The following is a 21,788-nucleotide window of genomic DNA, read 5'->3' as shown; positions in this document are numbered from 1 at the left end:
GCACATAAATTATTCGTTAGTTGTTTAACTAACGTTATGCAAAATTTGAGTGAATTATGAATCGTCAGTTATATACAGTTACGAGTTAAAGCGAAATGTGCAGATTTACTTATGGAAATTAAAATGTTTATAACTTTTTTCCCAGACTCTAAACCTTCGCCAAATTTTAACTGAGTCTTATAGTTAAAGTAGAATCTCTTGTTGTGTAAGATTGATCCAGATCGATAATATATGCATAATAAAATGTATCTATAATATGTATAATCCCTACTGAAAAAATCGCGAGAATAATCGCGTGATTAATCGTGGGAATAATCGCGTTAATTTATTGAACTTTTTTGACGCGATCAGTCACACGATTAATCACGTCGGAAAAAGTTGGATAAATTAACGCGATTATCCCCGCGATTAATCACGCGAATAATCGCACGAATAATCGCGCGATTTTTTTCCGTAGGGATAGAAATGTCGTAGTAAAAGCAGTTTTTTAAGGTAAAAATTATTATATTCGTTATTAATTTTAGCTTACATCTTGAGTAAGGTGCTTAAAATATCAGATCTGAAATTTTAAACGTAACAGTTCTATTCAGATGAATGGATAGCATGCTCAACTACCACGCTGATGACCCAGATTCGATTCTCGCCACCAATATAAAAATTTGATGTCGTCTATTAGTTACAGAATAATTAAACATGCATAGTAAATTAATAAAAATAAATAATAATTAATTTAACAAATTTTGTTACATGTTTTACAGTGCAGTTATATACTGTAAGTATAATAAATTGTTTCGACTCTGAAATCTTAATTGTATTATTACTAGATTTAAATTACTACAATTAAATACAATCTCAACCGATTATGATTCTCAATCTTAGAATGGTTCATCTATTCAAATTGGTTGCAATCGTATTATTTGTTAATAACGATTAAGAACAATTAAATTCGAATATGATTCCATTATCAATGATATAATCATTTTAAATACGGAAACCTACAATTAAGATTACAGATTTGATACGATTATAGTCTTTAATTATCCGATTCTATCTGCGACTTTTAGCAGTGTGTAGAAGCAAAAATTTCACTTAAGGGAGTACTACACCAAAGTGATTGAAGGTTTAGAAATACCTTAAAGTTAACATACAAGTAGATTTTAGTGAAAAAATGACTTAAATTTTGGTGAAAGTTTGGAGCGTGTAAAAAAAGTTATAAAAATTTTAATGTCCATAAATGCGCATATTTCTCTTGATTGTATAAAAGTGACGCTTCAAAATTCACTCAAATTTTGTAGGTTGGTAGTTAAATAACTAACTATTAGTTGAAGTGCTGGTAGGCAAGATTTTGAGCCTGTATGTGTAGTAATAAACAAATTAAATTTAAATAAAAGTACACTTAACCTCAAAAAATAAGTCAAATCAGCTTCCATCTGAAACTTTTTATTTGGCAACTGGCACTGCCAAGAAAGGACGAAGTTTGGTTCAGGACAGGGCGACAATATATACTTTAAAATTGGTTTTTTTTTTGCACAATCTGTTGGTATCTATTTGAAATATATTAACCTAATCTTTTATCTTTAAAAAGATTCATTCGAAAATATTATGTTATTAACTTAATATTGGAAGTTGAAAATTTACTTGGTGAATTTCTTTTCATCGGAGTTTCTTCTCCCAATATTTTGTCTTCTCCGATCACGTGACTTCCGGTGAGATGTATTATACGCCAGTGGTTACAGCAGTTATAATCTACCGACATTCGTCTGCTACTCAGTGACACGCGATTTTGTTATTATATACTACTAGGAATGAAGGCGCGCTTCGCGCGCTCTTGATTCTATCTCTGTCTAATAACACTATGGTAGAAAATCTACCATAAGTGTTGGGCGTCACACTAACGTCTGCTAATATTTTATAAGCATGTAACATGTTACTAAATCCCTCAAAACTATTTTTTAATAAATATATTAATAATGCTCAATATCGCCATCATTGGTTTGAATAATGAATTTGAAGAAAAGTTCAGTATGAGAGTCAGAGGGTTTGTCTATCATTAAAATGCCATTTATTTGCATTATAAAAAAGCTATACAACTAAAATATGACACTGCCACTTCCTATGTTACCTAGAAATATGTAACCTAGATGATTCTGATTTTTAAACTGTTTTCGTTCATATTTTCACATCCAGGCTCATGCGAATTTTTTAATTGAGCAGGTCAAATTTTACTTATAGCCAGTTACGCAGAAACTACTGGTGGTACAAATGGTAAATTAAATATAAAAATGCACATAGTGGAAAAATTATTTTCAATTATTATATGGCTCTAAATTTTTATGGTTATGGAAGGTTACTCTTCTAACGCACTTCATTCAGAGAACATTATCGATTCACTCGCCGCAGTTGATTTTTAGAGACATTAAACTAACCTAGATAAATTTCCTACAACTAAATGCTTAATTATTATACATATTCGCAATTCGCAGTACATATGCTTATACGCTCGCAATTGTTACAACAGGGTTGCTAAACGGACTTATATACTAACTGAGCTAACTTCTTACCGCTTGCGGGTTTTATTTCCCGTGCACCCCCTAGCGGCAGCACACAAAACAGCCATGTTTGCTAAACGCGCATGTGCATAACGCGTCAATACGCATCAGTTCCGATTTTCAGATGAAAAGTACTATACGTTCTATTAAAAATTACTATACTGTCAGGTAAAAATTCATACATTGGCGATTTTCACTATAGTTTCTGTTAATTTTTCCTATTGAGTATGGTCAATTTTATATGGAAGTTTAGTAAAAATTGATATAAATCTAGTAAAAAGGTCAGTTTTGTCAGTCTGTGACGAGATTACCAAACTTTCCAGTAAATTATCATGAACATATAGTAAAATTTACGCACTATTTCTCTCAGTGTAAAAATGTAATATAATACTATAATACATATCAAATTATAATTTGTGTATTTATAATATTCTAGAGACATTCTACTCTCGAGACTATTCTACTCTCGAGACATAACCTTAAAATTTTAAAAGGAAGTTGGCGACGAAACCGCGGCAATTTTGAAATTTATATGAGCGCGAAATGAATCATATATTGTAAAGTTTGATATATTTCCGTGATAGAAAACAAATATTAAAAATATCAATCAAGTATTTACATTCCATTTAATAAGTTAATGAAATTATAATCTACTACAGTGCGCGCAGCGCACTGCGCCAAGTCTAGTACGATTATATGCGCGATGGGATGAATGTCTAAAGCAATAGTATAGCTTATTGTCTATCGAATAGATCAAGATTTCAAGGAAAATATGCTTTGTAAAAGATGTGAAATCTTCCTAAAAATAGTACATTACAATACGTGTGACTTAAATGGTTCTTTTTTCTCTTTCTCGCTACGCTTGGGTGCTAACTGCGCCGTGTAAAACTGAACCATTGAAGTCAAGAGTATCGTATAAAATTTTATAGCACAGACTGCTAAAGTCCACAAGTCTCGCCTATTCGTGACTTAACAGCGGATTTTAGCCACACTGTGCTATAAAAACTTTTTTCAAAAGTAAGTAAAAACCTTGGCAACAAAAAGTAGTGAAATCTATAAATATAAAAATGTCAAGTAAATGTTTTTTTTTTGCTATACGCGCTAAGATAAAACTAAAGTTAAAATCAGCGCTTCCAAAAAAGTATCTAAATACGTGTAGCAAAAAAAAACATTTACTTGACATTTTTATACTTATAGATTTCACTACTTTTTGTTGCCAAGGTTTTTACTTTGGAAAAAAGTTTTTTTTAGGGAGATTTGTTTTAACTTGACTTAAGCTACTTCTGTAATTAAAGATATTCCACAAACGAATAAAAATGAAGATTAGACTTGTTTGGACTAGCTATCTAGGCGTAGTGCTACCTTAAATTAACATGTTTACCTACAAGCTTGAGTCATATAGCGCCAATAAGTATTAGCATTATCATGTCCACCCTTACCCTTCATGTTCTCTACACTGAGCACATGAGCCCGCAGCAAACTAGCACAGATATGAATTCAGCTATGTCATAGGTGCAGAGCCCATGACAATGCTATCGCATACTGGCACCATAGTACATGGTATACAGGTTGGAACTATAACGTAATTCTTTGTTAAATTCTTTTCCTGTTGGCTATATTGTCTAAGTACATACATCTATCCCTGTATGTACATTGTACATGGTACATGGTGGTTTACCTTGAAGGTACAGCAAGCCTGTGTTCACAGTAGATAGTAAAAATTATGTATTAAAGTTGGTTTTGTTACCACGTTGCTTAACCCAAAAATCCAAGTAAAGATGAAGAAGCGCTTTGTGCCCAGTCATTTTTATTTGGATTACTGAAATGACTTACTAATCTTTGCATGGGGATATCGGGTTCAATAGTTATGGTTTAATGTATAACCTTCATATCTAATTCTGAATACTTCTACTTCTGAAATAAATAAATGGCATTAAACTTGCACCAAAAAATATTGCATTAGCAAACTTTGGTGTATAACTCTTATACCCTACTATGTATGGTGTACAGAAGTTGATTAAGACCTTTAAGAAAAACTACCATACACAATGTACATACTTGGATTAGAGTACTCGGACAGTACCTTGTTATTATTTATTATTTTTGTAGCTCACTTCTGCCTCAGTAAGATATACTAAACTGTAGTTCAACAATTAGGTTCTATTTAAAAGATACCAACTCGATACACATTAATGTTTTCAGAAATATTTCTGCAACTTTTTTGTGCAAGCTTAGAAAGGTTCTACAAATAAAATGTCCGCCTATATGTGTTTGGCCTTTCCATACATGTAAAAATATTTCGTAAAAGTTTATTGTAAAATATCTCGAAAACGGCTGCAAAAAGACAAAATCTGATATCACTTTTGAATATTGCATAGTTTATTAATATAGCATTTTTAAAAGACTGTCGGCGCACATCAGCGCGTACGCAAAATAAAATCGCATACACTACAGAGCTTTTCGCGGATGCGATTAAAACTTATATTAAGTGTACCTGAAGGACTTCGCGTGCGCTACAAAAAGAGTGTATACTACGTAGCACAAGATCTATACGTACTGTATAAGCGAAAAGAAGTAGAGGTTAGGTTTTATTATTTTGACTTGTGTGGACAGAGAGTGATTATTGCTTTAGCACAATGGTAGTTGTGCAAACACTTTTATACATATACTGTGACTTATGTTTATATATCTTCACTTAAGCAATTGTGATATTAGTTCGATGAGGTGTAATACAACTTCAAAGACTAAAATTTTAAATCAGCATTCACTACTTCAGACTTTCTTTAGTACCGGGCAACGAAGAGCACTTTTGAATCTACTTAAAACATGCAGCTTCTCTACAAGGTGTATGACACGTATACATTTTTTTATTTTTCAATGTATATCTGTATATATTATACAATTTAGTGATTTTTAAAACATGGTGTATATATAAAAGTGTTCGCACAACTATCATTGTGATAAAGCAATAATTACTCTGTTCCCACAAGTCAAATATATGTACGCAATTTTATTTCGCGTACGCGCTGACATGTGCCGAGACAGACTATTTTTAAATTCTTTGAGATATACAATTAAAGACTTCATAATTGTTAAATAAATATCCGTGACCATGTTTAAGCAGATATTTAATTGCATTTCTGCAAGGACTCTGAAAACTTTTTGCAACTTATTGTAAGACCTTTCTAACCTTGCACAGAAAGGTTGCAGAAATATTTCTGAAAACATTAATCTTGATCAGGAAGATCATAAAAAAAATTTCATAACCACTGATGAATGTATTACTATTATTACAGTTATAGTAGTGAAGTTTTTGCTTGATACATGATTTTAACTGTCCATAAAATCTATGTTACTTAAATGACCGATACAAAATTAATCTAGAAACCATGTATAGTCATGTCAAATATTCAGTACACAATAAAACGTAATAGAGTTGTAATAACTTAATATATTACACTATAATGTTAAAGAAATAACAAATAATTACAGTAACTCAAAAAAATAACAAATCATATGTTTTTATTTAAGAATGCAATATTTTGCAATCTTAGAAAAAGAAAGAAATATTACTCACAATATTTGGTTGCACATTTGGCATCAAAAAAGAATATTTTTCCACATTATGGCTTTTTATTACTTTAAAAATCAATATAAGAGAAAATATTGCTACAATTATTCGTACTCCATGCATGTTTATCAGTTAAGCTTTGTTTAATCATATAATGTAATTATATTATTGTATGTATTGTATCATTTGATTTTTATTTTCTATGTTTCTATGATAACATCGTTAATTTGCCATACTTGTACGTGTTAAAGTAAACATCGATCGATAATTTTTCTTTCCTTATATTATATGTATTCAGGCAGCAGTTTTATTTATCAATCCACATACACCTGTGCCAGTGTTACCTGCTATTGCTTACAGCGATCGATTACTTATTAGGTGAAGTATCGCGTTCCGCGTTCTTATCAGTCGTGATAATCCGGCTGACGCGGCCCGCGGGCCCATGGTAGAACGAAAATCCGGAACGGATTATCCGGAATGGCGTTGGCCAATCAAAGCTGTTCTGGCTCCGAATTTAGGTTCAAGAAGTTGGCACCCGGAAATAATTATTAACAATGCGTCCAGTATAGATCAATTTAACGTAAAAAATGATGTTAATCGGTACTAATTATTTGTTTTCGCGTCAAATATTTGTTTAGATAATAAACAAAATGAGGCGGGTGCTGTGAAATAATACATTTTTATTTTTGACTTAAAAATGAAAATAAAATAGGGTAAAAATCATTTTAAGTGAGAAAATACGATGAAAAACCGAAAATTCTTGTTTCGACGGCATTTTCCAAGAACCCTGTTGAAAAAAATGTCTTCATTAAATGACGTTATAAAATGACGTTATAAAATGACGTTATAAAATGACGTATAAAATGACGTTATAAAATGACGTATAAAATGACGTTATTAAATGACGTCATTGGAGGTGTCACAAATTGTAACAAAAAATAACGTTATTTTATGACGTCATTTTCAGAAAATTATATATTTGTGTAGTATTTAAAAGTCCTAAATATTTAAAAATTGATAAAAATGAGAGGCCTTACAGGTGCTATGCCCAACATATTAATAATTTTTATTAATTTTAACAAACAACAAATAATTAAATAACAAAATTTTCCAGGCATTAGCCCCCATTTTCCGTGCTACCATCCGGGTGGTAGCACCTGAAAGACCACTTATTTTATCAATTTTTAAATATTTAGGACTTTTAGATACTACACAAATATGTAATTTTCATACAATCAAAATATTCAGAAAATGACGTCATAAAATAACGTTATTTTTTATTCCAATTTGTGACACGCCTAATGACATCATTTAATGAGGTCATTTTATAACGTCATTTAATGACGTCATTTTTTTCAACAGGGAATTTTACCTATTTCAAAATGCTCTTATCTTTCGATAGGGGCGGCCATTTTTGACAATTTTTTTTTTGTAATTCAAGATCTCGGGCTAAGCTATTCAGTAATGCAGGAAAAATGATGCTCGCTTGGCCAGGTAATAAATAACCGGGGGCGCAATAAAGGTTATTTTCTGGTAACTATTTGGAATTGTGGTTTGTTATAATTTTATTTAAAGGTGTATCACTGATACACCTTTGAATAAAATTATAACAAATATAATAAGCCACAAATAGAACTCTGATGCTACACGCCGAACCGAATGGAAAAATGCCAGTGACACTATGCGCGCGCATGCTTCAGAGAGAGTGCGCTGCGAACGAGGTAGCACAAGAACTGGTGCCAAAACAGCACCGGGTCTGTGCTGCATCGGCTTCGCTTAGATTGTTCTTATCCGGCACGATTGTGTGCACTAATGGCATGCGTATGCGCTGTATCGGCATAATTCAGCTTTCCTGATTCTGCACACCAGTGTCGGTGTCCACCCAGGCTCACTTTTTTTCCGTAATAGCTAGTCTACCGGATAGACGTTTGTTTACGTCGCTAAACCGTGATTGTAATCTCCGTACGTTTGAAAGATAACCATGTGTGCTGTTCCTGAGATTATGGCTCAACCGAGAGGGTCATCGTAAGTGTCATCTCTCTCTCTCTCTCTCTCTCTCTCTCTCTCTCTCTCTCTCTCTCTCTCTCTCTCTCTCTCTCTCTCTCTCTCTCTCTCTCTCTCTCTCTCAATAGCTCTCTCCCGGTCTCTGATTACTCCGTTTGTCTGTGTCTCGCACACCCGCGTGTGTGCTCGTGCAATACATTGATTTACCACAATATAAATTCTCTTTATACTGTCAAACCGCTGTGTGTTCAGCGTCGGTTATTTCCGCGCATCCGCTCCCCGTCTCCTTATATAGACAAAGTTCCCCGCTGCCTCCGCGGGCACGCGTACGGCTTTACGATACACGCGCATAGAACATGCAGCCAGCTATTCTACGACCTTGGTCGGTCCACTATGTGCCTCGGAACAACACGAGGGAACGAGACCTTGCCTCGATTATTGCGAGGTGATCGTCCCGGCAGTAGTTGCATTGTACGCAGCTAACGTCTGCGCGTTTACTGCCAAAAACGTTACCCCGTTATAATTATGAGAAAAGTTATTGTTTGGATTATTATAGTCTATTGAAATAAAATGAAAGATATTCTTAAAAATAGTATTGACATCGATTGAATATATTATACCACCGACATATACCTTTCAAACCAATTCAACTTTATTGATAAAATTACAACTAAACTGCATTGTAATAATATTCAGATGGAAGTTAGTAAAAAAATATATTAAATTTCAAACTTATCTTATAAATTAAAACGGATTGCGATTGAATAGCATAGAATTACGGGTTTAAAACGTTAAAAAAACTTTTTACTCTAATCCAATTTAACGTTTGTAAATCTAGTTTAAAAAACGTTTTATAGTAGATAGGCTATAAACATACCAAAACATAGTCATACTAAAACACCCCCTCTCCTCCCAGAGTGTTTTGGTACCCGATGCAAGAGGGGGGATGTCCCCTCTCTCTCTCTCCAAGATACTAAAGCACCCTCTCTCCTCTCAGAGTGTTTTAGTACCCGATGAGAGAGAGAGAGAGAGAGGGAGAGAGAGGGAGAGAGTGGGATAATTTTTCCTTTCTCCATTATGTTTTGAAATGCCTATAGCGTTCTCTACTTTTTTGCTTCCGTCTAGAGAAAGCTGTGTAATAGTAAAATTTTGAGTTTAGTCAAATCTTCTAGAAAATACTTCTTGGTGTGTAAGAAGTTCAAATCAAGTGTTTTTAGAAAATGTCTGTATAGATGTGCGTGTGTTTTTTCTTCTTTTTTATGTGGCGTAGGCAGAGCAAGCTCTGCACAGGTAGCCCTCCGACACAAGATGCCCACAGATACTATCGTTAAATAATACTTCCGTGGGGCCCCTTAACTAGCCTTTTTTGGCTTCTCCTTTGAAGTTTGACATTTCCATACATCCCCCATCCACCAAGGTGATTAGGGGTTCAGGATCAAACTCGTCTTCTTCATTTTGCATCGTCCTGCCGTCTTCTTCATTCTGCATCGTCCAGCCGTCTGCTTCCTGCAGCATCGTCCGGTCGTCTACTTTGAGCAGCATCGACTAGCTATCCTCTGGACAGACTCAACCCCGACACCTACGTTCCTCTGCATCGGGTGAGGGAGTCCGGGCTCAACTCAGTTACCTACGTTCCTCTGCATCAGTCCGAGGAGCGTTTCGTATCTACTACCTAGTGGCCTTCGTCTAGCAACAGTTTTACTCAGCTGTTTCGCCTTGTCTTTCCCTTCTATTCTCTTCGTCATTTCTAACATGCCTGAGAATGGTCCTTACGTAGTTGTTTACTGCGCACCAGCCATCCTTCGACGCTAGCATAGCTGTCATCACTCAGGGGTCACCCTAGTCTGAAGGTAACGCTCTAGTTCTTCTCAAGCAAAGCGAGGAATAAATCTGAACCCAAAATACTTAAACCAAAGTACCCCACGCTCGCCGAGTAAAAAAATTTATTTTAAAAATACGTCGGCACATCAAAGGAAGGCGAGCTAAGAGAGGAATGAATCTAAAACCTAAATGTGTAAACCCAATTATCCTACGCTCCCCGAGTACAATAATATAATTTAAAAACACGTCGGCATATCAAAGGAAGGCAAACTGAGCGAGGAATAAATCCAAAACCAAAATGCGTAATCCAAACTACTGTCACGTCAACCTACTATGACCTAGACTGGCCGGTCAACGCACACGCGGATAGCACGTTCAAACAACGAAGTACCTCACAACGGTAATTGGGAATATTCCACGGCAGGCATAACAGAGGCCAACGAACCAACAACGGTCGGCAACACAGAGCACGACAAAACAACCAAGCTACTGACACGCGCGGCGGCAGATGAAAGGGCAACGATCCTGAATAAACCAGGTCAAACAAGGGGAGACACCCCAGAGCTACCGGACAATAAGGAGGCCATAAATCTCGGACAAACGACCCAAATAAGTGAAAATCGATACGACAATGAGGGAAATTACAATAAAGAAAACCATTACAGCTGGCCAGGCTAGGGGCCGCGCACTAAGGGACACTGATTAATAAAAGGGGCGCCCAGCCCTGCTGAGACATACACCTTCCCTAAATCCTGATTGGCCAGAACCTTCCCTATACTTATGCATTACCCTCATCCCTATAAATACCAATGGAGAGCAAGGAGGAGTATCTTTTCGTATTCCGGAGTTCTTACTGGTAGAAGCGAAGCACTGCCCGACTCGCGACTTAAACTATTTTTCTGTAATCGGACTTAGAGTCAGAGCGTTCGCCAAGTTTTTGGACATAGTCATATTTCTACCTCAGACACGAGTTGTGCTCAGTCGAGAACTTGTATCTTGTACCATTTATAATCTGACGAGTTGAATAAATCGTTTCTCTCAATTACTTAATCCTTGCGTACGAATTATTACATTTCAGCCACCCTATCGGTTACTACAAGTCAGCTTCGTCAAGGTAAGTCGTCTCTCCTATCAATCTTCTCAAATTCACGTCAGTGTCACATGCAACGTTATTGTGTCAGTACATAGTGTTTAAACCTAGCTAGTCCAATACATTTAGAAGTCACTCTGAGTTTCGTTACTCCGTGAGTTATCACTATCGCACAGTCAGCCGAGCTACCGGTCAAGTCGCGCGCTTCTTTACCTTTTCCCTAGGGGGTATCGCGTGAGCGGACTGCGCTAAATAAAAGGTCACATCGACTCGGAATTTGTAATTATATCTATCATGTGAGTATTCGCGCTGTGCGGCCACCCGAACGTAACACTACCCAACGTTCCCTAAGTAAAATCATTTATCTAAACTACACCTCGGCACATCGAATGAAGGCGAGCGAAGCGAGAAATAAATCTTAAACGCTTAAATCCAATTACCCCACGCCCTCCGAATGTAATAATTTATTTTAAAAACATGTCGGTACATCAAAGGAAGGCGAGCTGAGCGAGGAATACATCCAAAACCAAAATGCGTAAACCAAACTACCCCACTTTTCTCGATCTAAAACTAGAGCCCTTAAACCTACCTACCCCGGGTCTCACAATTTTTTATGTAAGAATAGTAATTTAATAAATACGCTGGGACATCGAAGGGTGGCAAGCGAGAGCAAGGGTAGCCTCTAAATGAAAGCTCTTAAATTTACCTACCCCACGCGCCGCGAATTTTTATGGGAGAATACTTATTTAGTAAATACTCCAGCACATCGGAGGATAGCATGCGAAGACAAGAACATTATCTTGATTTAAAACCCACCTACGTCTCGAGCCGCGAGTTCTATACAAAAATATACTGTTTTAAATAGAAAGAACATTGAAGAGAGCCGGGCGAGAGCAAGCCGTCGCTTAAAACAAAAGTTTCCGCACCTGTCCACTCCACTCGCCGCAAATGTTGAAGGCAAAAATATATTACTTAACGAAATACGCCGGCATATCAAAGGGAGGCAAACTACAACAATAATAGTATTTTAAAAATAACTAAAAATAGGATACCCCCTACACTTCGCGAGTTCTCTGCAAGAAAACATTTCTATTTGAAAAATATGCCGTATATCGAAGGGTGGCGGGTGAAATTCAAGGTGTCGTTTGAAACGAGCGCACTTAAACTCACCTATACCATGCGCCGCGAAATATTCCATGCGTCACTGTCACAATATGATCTAACATTTAAATACACTTTGCCAAAATTTAAAAAAAAATTCGCACGCGTCGCAATTTCCAGTGGAATAATAGTATAAATGAAAAGTGTTATTTTCCCACCGTTACTCAATTATATACTCGCGATAATACGTGAACGTGATACATTTTCATAGATGTAACAATTTTAAGAGCTTTCCTCATCAAAACGATCAACATTGATTCAATGCTGATTTCAGTCTGAAATCAGCGTTGATTCAATATTGAATCCACGTTGAATCAACGTTGACTCAACATTAAATTTGTCCGAAAACGCAACGTGGATTCAGCGTTGATTTCAGACTGAATTCAGTGCTGGATTTCAAAGTTCCATCAGGGTTTTTTTGGTACATCAAGAAGTACTAGAATTTGATACATTTTGCTTCGCTTAATAGAATCGTACGCTTTTTTAAAATCTATAAATAGTTGGTGTATGGTTTCGCAAAATTCCCACTTTTTCTCTAACAACTGTCTTATGGTAAACATTTGATCGCTCGTCGATCTGTTGCGCCGAAATCCGGACTGATAATCTCCTCCTATATCTTCCGCGAATGGAGTGAGTCTAGCTTATATTACGTTTGACAGAACTTTGTAGCACGTTGCTAAAAGTGAGATACCCCTATAGTTGTTGTAGTCTGTCTTATCTCCCTTTTTTAAAATCAATATAATGATAGAAGTAGTAAGTAAGCCGGTATGGGGAGACATAACAAATGACGTCATCACTGGCGCATCTTTATCTTATCATGTAAACAAGTCATAAAGATAAGGTGTCATGTTTCTAAACAGGTAATTAAGATAAGGGTATCATGTTTATACACGTGTAATTAAGATAAAGATATCATGTTTACATAAACAAAGAAGATATCTTTACCACAATAATTATTTGTTTATATTGATAAGATAAGGATACGATAGTAATGATGTCATTCGTTGTCACCACACACCAAGTTAGTAAATAAAAAAAATAATTTCTTACAATATATAATGGTTTTTATTATAAAAACAAAAATTATTTATTTGAATTATCATAAACAATGTAAATCCAATCACATATGTATACACATACGTACACTTACGCGAGCGCGCGCACACACACACACACAATCGTGACCACGCTGTGTCGTTCGTATTGTATAATTTTCGAATGTATCGTATCGACTGCTAACGCACGAGGGACACTAGCTTCTTACATTGCGCTCTCTCTCACTCACACGCACACATTTTCTTACGCACACGCTCGTCCTCTCTCTCTCTCTCTCTTACGCACACGCTCTCTCTCTCTATCTTACGCACACGCTCTCTCTCTTTCTCTCTCTCTCCCACTCTCTCTCTCTCTCTCTCTTACGCACATGCTCTCTCTCTCTCTCTCTCTCTCTCTTTTATCCGTCTCTCCTTTCTCCCTCTCTCCTTCTCTCTCTCTCTCTCTCTCTCACGCACAAGCTTTCCTTCTCTCTCTTACGCACACGCTCTTACTCCCTCTCTCCTTCTCTCTCTCTCTCTCTCTCTCTCTCTCTCTCTCTCTCTCTCTCTCTCTCTATTCACCTCTCTTTTTTTTCTTACGAACACACTCTCACACATCACTCCTTACTCTTAATTACTAATCTAGTCACTCACACACACACACACACGCGCACACACACACGTACGGGTAAAGATAATTAGTGATAAAACTTACGCGTTCACTATACACTATACACTCACACACAAACACAGAATATCACTATACGACGTCAACTGTCTCGTCTTCTTCACTTGCTTCTATCTTCATGACGACAGGCTTTTCCATGTCAGCTAGGTCATCGGGAGATGCAGGCGAGTCAAACTGAAAAAATTCTTCTCCTATATCAATTTGCATGGCGTCATCGTCCACGGCCTCCAAGTCCACTTCCTCCGCTTCCTGCGCTTCCTCTTCCTGCTCCTCTCTTTTCGTGATTTCCACCATAGCATCTTCATTGGTATGCACCTGTGTAAAGATACACACAATTAACTTATTATGGCAAACAAAAAATATTTACCTTACGAACTAACCTACTGCTGCACCAACTCCTCGGCAACCTCCTCCATCGCATCCCTCCTCGCTATTCCTACGCTGCAACACCACAGTTCTCTTCTGCTGCACGTCGTAAAGCGTCGCGCCCTGCACTCCGTGCAGTACGTCCAGCGTGTGCGTTTGGTCATACGCTTCATCACCCACGCACACACTTCACATACATCCCCAAGCTTAGGGATGTAGTAATTGACGGGGCCGATGGAAGGTGAACTTTTCATGATGTGCAGCGTGCGTTTGATTTCTTCACGCTCCTCATACAGCTCAGCATACGTGTCGCGGTGCTGCTGTATGAGCCGCGACGTACGCTCCATCCGTGATTTTAGGAGAGCTTTTCTCCTCCAACTGACGTAAAACAACACTTTTCACAGACATCCTAGTGGAACTACGATCAACTTGGAACTGACGACTGTAGTCGAAGCAGTCATCTGTAGGGCCTAGGAGGAGAAGGAGGGACGAAGGAGAAAAATTTAGACTTGTGCTGATTATTGTTCGATACCGCACGTGTGCTCGTACACCCGATACCCGAACGAGCTGGCTAACGCGTTGTGCAGCGAAATGCTTGACGGATACGGGATACTTTTTACGAGCGTGAGAGAGCATAACATTTGACTCTCAAGTGCTCTTCGCAGGAAGTTGATATTTTTTAGTATCCACTTGTCGCCATGAGTCTTAGCAGGCGATACCTATACAGCGGAGATGAATTAGTGTGACAAAACAACTATACATGTTTGATACTGCTTGCTGCTCGACGAACACGGGATACTTTTTTTTACGATTGTGTGAGAGAGAGAGAGTGAGAGAGAGAGAGAGAGAGAGAGAGAGAGAGCATGATCTTTGACTCTCGACTGCTCTAAGCGTGAACTTGATATTTTTAGTATCTACTCAGCGGCAAGAGTCTTTACAGTCGATACCTATGCGCGGAAAAAATGGATCAGCGTGACAAAACAACGGTTCAGAGTAATCTCAAATGTAATTAACACGTGGATTCTCGGAGCCGTATATTTGATACTGCTTGTATGAGAATCGCTATGGTCATCGCTTGCACAGGAAGTCGAATGCTATTAAATGTGATAGAGCATTGCTTTCAGCCGCCTTGTATCGTGCGAGAATCGTTGACGGTATCATTATTTCAGATTGTTATGCATCTTGGACCCGTGAGAGCGTAGGTAATATAATGAGGATATCCAGCCTCCTGGTAATCGTTTTGATATTTTCCAACAAAATTCGCATTATATATCTAAGTATAAAATAGAAGGTACACGTATTGTGCTAAAAATAAGATCTCCACCGAAGGATGGATCTATAAATCCGATAGTTTGGTTGGAGTTAGTTATTCGCGATATTTATTCTTATATAATTTCATTATGTAATGAAAACGACATGATTGGCGTCTCCATTAGAAGTTTAAATTTTGCACGAGGCCCGGGTGGGTTATCTTTACGATTAGTAAATAATTTTTTTTACAATGATTTATGGAATTTAATAAGCGGATTAGCTCAGAGTAATGAGGATTTTCAAATAGATGAGAGCTTTATTCTAACATTAACACTTGTTAATATACCTAATGGTGGCCGAGGTGGAAGTAGAAAAAGGATAAATGTTGACAGCTTAGCTCAGAGATCGGTTGTATCTATAAGAAATAACGATAATTTATGCTTGCCAAGAGCTTTAATTGTTGGGGAGGCTTTTATGATGTATAAAAAATTCTTTTCAAATGAAGCCATTGATACTTGGAATATTGTCAGAGATAGCAGACGTGGTATGCAAAAAGAGCGCGCAAATCTCCTTACTATTAATGCAAACGTCGTAATTCCTGCAAATGGGTGCGGTATGCGAGAAATAGAGACGTATCAGCGGTATTATGTTGCAAAAACTATCGCTATTGTAATATACGATAGTTTATCTTTTGGAAGTGGAGAACCGCCCGTTTACGATGGAAGACCTCTGTTAAATTCAAATTCTTTTGGCGTTATAAATCTTTTGTACGACGCCCGAAGGCGTCATTTCGATACAATATTAAATTTAACCGGTGCTGCACGCAATCGTTTTTTCTGCGAACATTGTAATAAAAGCTATAGATACGTAGATAAGCATAGATGCACAGCCAAATGTGACAGGTGTTTTTGTGCGCCAACGTGTAATTCTAATATAGATATTATAAAGTGTGTAGAATATAACCGAGAATTTTACGGACAAATATGTTTCGACCGTCACAAAAGAGATGGGTCATACAAAAAAAATAATAAAAAAATATGCGATGTAGTAAAAGTTTGTAATATGTGTTGCAAACGAATTAATATCTACAAGTCAAAGCACGAGTGTGGAATCAATTGGTGCAACTTATGTCGCGAAAAACATGATGTAAATCAGCTCTGTTATATTCAACCCATTGGACGTAATGTTAACGCACAGATTAATCGTAAATCCCCAAAGAAAAACTTATTTATTTTTTATGACTTTGAGACGCGTCAAGATTCTGCTTACCGTGAACATACAGAGATAAAAATACACATTCCAAATCTATGTGTTGTACAACAGGTTTGCGATGATTGCATGGATGATGAAAATATAAATATACTATGCCATACGTGTGGTGTAAGAGAGCATATATTTCGCGATGATCCAGTTAAACAATTAATAGGTTTGACAGTACGCGAGAAAACTACCTTCGGTCAAATAATTTGTATTGCTCATAACTCTCGTGGGTTTGATGCGCAATTTATTTTGAGAGAAATCGTTGAAAATACCTCAATAGTACCGAACGTAATATTGAATGGACAAAATATAATTATGCTTCAATGCGGGCGAACAAAATTTATTGATAGCTTAAACTATTTTCACCTGAAATTAAGTGCTTTACCACAAACCTTTTCTCTACCGCCAGCTAGCAAAAAAGGATATTTTCCTCATCTATTCAATACTTTAGATAATCAAAATTATGTTGGGGCTTTACCCGAAGCATCGTTCTATGCGCCTAATGCCATGTCGACGTCTGAGAGGGAAAAGTTTATTGTATGGTATGAGGAGAACCGAAATACTTATGAGTTTGATTTTCAACGTGAAATACTCGATTATTGCCGTATGGATGTAGAAATTTTAAGACTTGCATGCATGGCTTTTCGGAAAATTTTCATTAAGTGCGGGAATACTTGTCCGTTTACAGAGGCAACGACCATAGCTTCTGCATGCTCCATTGTGTATAGAAAAAATTTCTTACGCGAAAAAACTATCGGTATCATTCCAGCAGGTGGATATCGACGCGCTGAAAATCATTCGCAAAAGTCAATACAGTGGCTGTTACAGTGTGAACGTGAGATTGGTCGGGAAATCATACACGCGGGTAGAGCACGTGAATTTATGCTTCCAGAAGGGTTTCGTGTAGATGGCTATTTACCTCCAGAAAATGATAATGCTAAAGGTATTGTCTTTGAATATCAAGGCTGTTACACACACGGTTGCCCTATTTGCTTTAATAAACGACGAGATAAAATAATGTCATACGGTAGAACTATGGATGAGTCGTACGAGAATACTTTTCGGAAAATTCAAAAAATAAAAGCCCTGGGTTACGAAGTTCGAGAGATATGGGAATGTACTTTTGATCGGATAAAAGCAGAGAATCGCGAAATCTACGAATATGTAGCACAGCATCCTCTTATGTGTTGTATAACGTTGAATCCGCGCGATGCTTTTTTGGAGGTAGAACGGAGAATATAGTTACTGAGTACACGATCGGAAATAACGAAAAAATTCAATATACAGATATATGCTCTCTTTATCCGTACGTGTGTAAAAGAGGTCGATTTCCCGTAGGACATCCGCGAATTTTAATTGGTGAAGACTGCAACGAATGCAGGGGAATAACAATAATCTCAACAATATTGAAGGATTAGTTAAATGTAGTATCTTACCACCGCGCGACCTGCGCATTCCACTCTTACCAATTAAAATGCACGGACGTCTTCTATTTGCTCTTTGCCGCTCATGCTGCGAAGAAAAGCAGTGTGACTGCAATCACGAAGACCCAAAAATGCGTGAATTCACGGGCACCTGGGTTGCTGATGAGTTGCGTAAAGCTGTTGAACTCGGTTACAGTATTACGAAAATTTATCTTATTTGGCAATATGAGATGACACAATATAATCAAATTGATGGTAGCGGAGGTCTTTTTGCTGAATACGTAAATACTTTCTTAAAAATCAAGCAAGAGGCTAGCGGATGGCCCTCATGGTGTACTGATGAAGCAACTAAATTACAATACATTGAACAGTATAGACTCGATGAGGGTATAACTTTGGATAAAAATAATATCGAAAAAAATTCAGGGTTACGAGCTGTTGCTAAGCTCTGCTTAAATTCGTTTTGGGGTAAGTTTGGACAACGGAGTAATTTGAAACAAACTGAAGTTGTAAAATCACGTGAATCTCTTTTAAAACTTCTTACTTGTCCGGAAAGAGATGTTAATGATATACTAGCAATTAATGATGAGATACTGTACGTGAAGTGGAATACAAGGATGAGGCTGTCACTCCTGCCTCGCATACGAGTGTCGTGATTGCGGCTTACACCACTGCTCAAGCACGTTTAGAACTATATAATTACTTGAGAAGGTTGGGTGATCGTGTTCTTTATTATGAAACAGATTCTTGTATATTTGTTTCGCATGACGATGCTCCGGATGAGTATAAACCTTTTATTGACTCTAAACTAGGTGATATGACAGATGAACTTTGTGGTTATGGTGAGAATACGTATATAAGTAATTTTGTTTCGGGAGGACCAAATTTTTACGCTTACACAGCTGTAACACCCAATAAAGATGTTAAAATTGAATGTTGTAAAGTAAAAGGTATCTCATTAATCTTCTCAAACGGTATAAAAATTAATTTTGATAGCATTAAGAATTTGATTAACGATGCCTTTGCAAACGAAGATCACGAATCTGAAAAAATGAATGATAAATGTAGTAAAATACGCTTAAAATTCAAAGCTATCAGAAGAACTAAAATGCATGAATTTGTAACGCGTGAAGAATCGAAAACATGTTGTGTTGTATTGAAAAAACGACGATACCTTACGTCACGTAAGTCTCTACCTTTTGGATATAAGAATAATTAACTTTTTGGATGTATTTATTGTAAATAAAAATAAACACAAATTTTTATATAATTTCCTTATTTTTCCATTTAAAAGATCCCTAACACATTTTTATATCCTCAGTATAGCTTCTGTCATCGAAGAAAACGCTTCTTATGGAAATTTAGCTCATTTTAACGCATAATTCAGCTTACTCGCGGTGTTATTTAGCTTGTTGGACACGAATATCAGCTTAAACAGCGGTAATAACAGCTTGTGAATCAGCACACGTAAAATTAGCTTATTTTTACGTGTGCCGAGCCGCGCCGCCGCCGCCGCCGACCGTCCGCGTGCCATAAGCTTATTTTAAGGAATATCTCTCGTGTGTGTGTGTGTGTGAGTACTCGGCGAAATGGATATGCGATTCAAACATCCGTTTACGTGTATCGTTAGCGGACCCACGGGATGTGGTAAAACAGTTTTTGTCAAAAGGTTTCTTCGACATCTTCCACTAATGTGCAGTGTAACTTTTGATCGGATATTACTCTATTATGCCGAGTGGCAGTCTACGTATGAGACAGACTTTGTTCCAGGAAGCATAAGTAGGGAGAGTAGAAAAAAAATTGTTGAATTTCACGAGGGATTACCTCAGCCTTCAGATTATTCTCAAGACAATGAAAAGAAAAAATTATTAATTATCGATGATTTAATGAGAGAATCTTCGAATAACATTATTCTCGATTTATTTACAAAGGGAAGTCATCATAAGAATTTAAGTGTGATTTTTATTACACAAAATCTTTTTCACAAAGGAGCTGGTCAACGCGATATCTCATTAAATGCAAATTACCTCGTTATTTTTAAAAATCAACGTGATCGTTCGCAAATACAATATCTAGCGCGTCAAGTCTATCCCGAAGACCCAAAATTTTTACAAGAAGCGTATCTCGATAGTACGTCAACTTCTCATGGCTATCTTTAGTTGGATTTGAAACAGTCGACCGAGGATGAATTTCGTTTCCGTACCTCTGTTTTTCCCGATGATAAATTGAGTTACGCATATGTACCGAAGAAGAATAAGAAATTCCGATAAAAGTAGAGGATTCTATGATTAATGCTTCTGTCTGATTGAAACAATGGCAGGGAGAGGAGCGTCTGCGAGAACCGATAGTCGTAGACGATGTAGAAGACAGCGTGGAGGTGGTGGTGCTGCTGATACTGAAGAAGAAGAATAAGAAGATGCAAGGTGTGGATGCCTACCAAAGCATTTTACAAAAAAGTGTGTTGCAGTATTGAACTCTCTTTGTCATGCAGATAGTCAACAGCGCTTAGTACTGTTACGTGTAGCTGATAAAAAACTCATTAAAAGCATATGCGAGTGCGTGTTAAATGTATTGCGCGGAGTCGTTAAAATAAAAAACTCACACAAGTCAAAGTTAAAAAAACATAAAAGTGTTTTGAGAAAATTATTAAATAAATCCAGTAGTAATAACAGTGAAAAAGAGTGGAAAAAAAAAGAAACGCGTCCTTATTCAAAACGGTGGTGCTTTTTTACCAATGTTACTTGCACCAATTATAGGTGCACTTGTGTCAAAAATATTTGGAGTCTCTGGAAATTAAAATATGGAGCACGCTCGTAAAATGGTCATTGTACCAGAGGAAACATACGAGAGAGTAACGAAGCTTTTTTCAAAAAGTATCACCAATGAACGTGAAAAATGTCAAAAATATTTACAAATTTTAAGAAGATATCTTCATTTTAAAAATTTGGAACGTCAGGAACTTTTGTCAGATGCAAATATACTTGATGTAGAGCATGAAAATGAAGATCGAGTCCATTGCCCGATGAAGCGATACTTGCAAGCATTTCCAAGGGTTATGTGAGAAAAGCACGTTTATTGCTTCAACATTGGAAATCAGCATCGCATCGTATTAAATGGGATAATTCAGGTACAGTTAGCATTGATGATAAAGCTATACCACACTCAAATATTATAGATTTACTAGAAGACGTGGTACGGAGTAGACCTGTTGAAGAACCTGTAGGAAGATTTCAATTAGCTAATTTTATACCAACAACTGACACTTCATCCAAATTAATAAGTAATCCAGAGGTGATAAAAATTAGTGAAAGTCTGCAAGGCAGCGCGCCTTCGCTGGCATCGTTACCGCATAAGACCAGGTGACGAATCATTCTACAGATCCCCTTTCGGGGCAGTTGTCATCGCTCCCGCATCCTCCTCGACAGCAGGATTTTTGCCCATTTTTGTAATGTGTGATGAAAGAGATAGATTAAGAGATAAGAGATAATGTGAAGTGTTTTTTGTTGTGGTGCATGCATAGTGTTTCTAGATAAATGCGTTCGACAGTGTGGGCTCATCACACCTACGCC

At 37.0% G+C, this 21,788-nt stretch overlaps 2 protein-coding genes across 6 annotated transcripts in view; one reads left to right on the top strand and one right to left on the bottom strand.

Moving 5' to 3' along the window:
* LOC100113848 (ADP-ribosylation factor-like protein 6) overlaps window positions 1-21,788 on the top strand; it is a 246,997-nt gene that overhangs the window by 53,202 nt on the left and 172,007 nt on the right. The window lies entirely within an intron of this gene.
* The window catches only part of LOC103316486 (peptidylglycine alpha-hydroxylating monooxygenase), a 112,066-nt gene that overhangs the window by 60,111 nt on the left and 30,167 nt on the right, over window positions 1-21,788 (bottom strand). Inside the window, exons 1-2 of one of the 5 annotated variants that reach the window (XM_032601774.1) lie at window positions 6,127-6,488; window positions 4,297-4,463 (exon numbers count right to left, since the gene is read on the bottom strand). The exons of 1 other annotated variant lie outside the window; for it this stretch is intronic. Coding sequence is in view for 1 of the 4 variants with exons in the window: in XM_031925905.2 (XP_031781765.1) it covers window positions 6,127-6,243 (117 nt within the window). In the remaining 3 variants the exon portion in view is untranslated. Of the gene's footprint in view, window positions 1-4,227; window positions 4,464-6,126; window positions 6,590-21,788 lie in introns of those variants that run through there. 3 more of the 5 variants (XM_032601773.1, XM_031925905.2, XM_032601772.1) reach the window with 3 other exon arrangements.

This window comes from Nasonia vitripennis (genome assembly GCF_009193385.2).
Source record: "Nasonia vitripennis strain AsymCx chromosome 3 unlocalized genomic scaffold, Nvit_psr_1.1 chr3_random0005, whole genome shotgun sequence".
NCBI classification, from domain to species: domain Eukaryota; kingdom Metazoa; phylum Arthropoda; class Insecta; order Hymenoptera; family Pteromalidae; genus Nasonia; species Nasonia vitripennis.
This window is presented reverse-complemented; position numbering and strand designations above follow the sequence as displayed.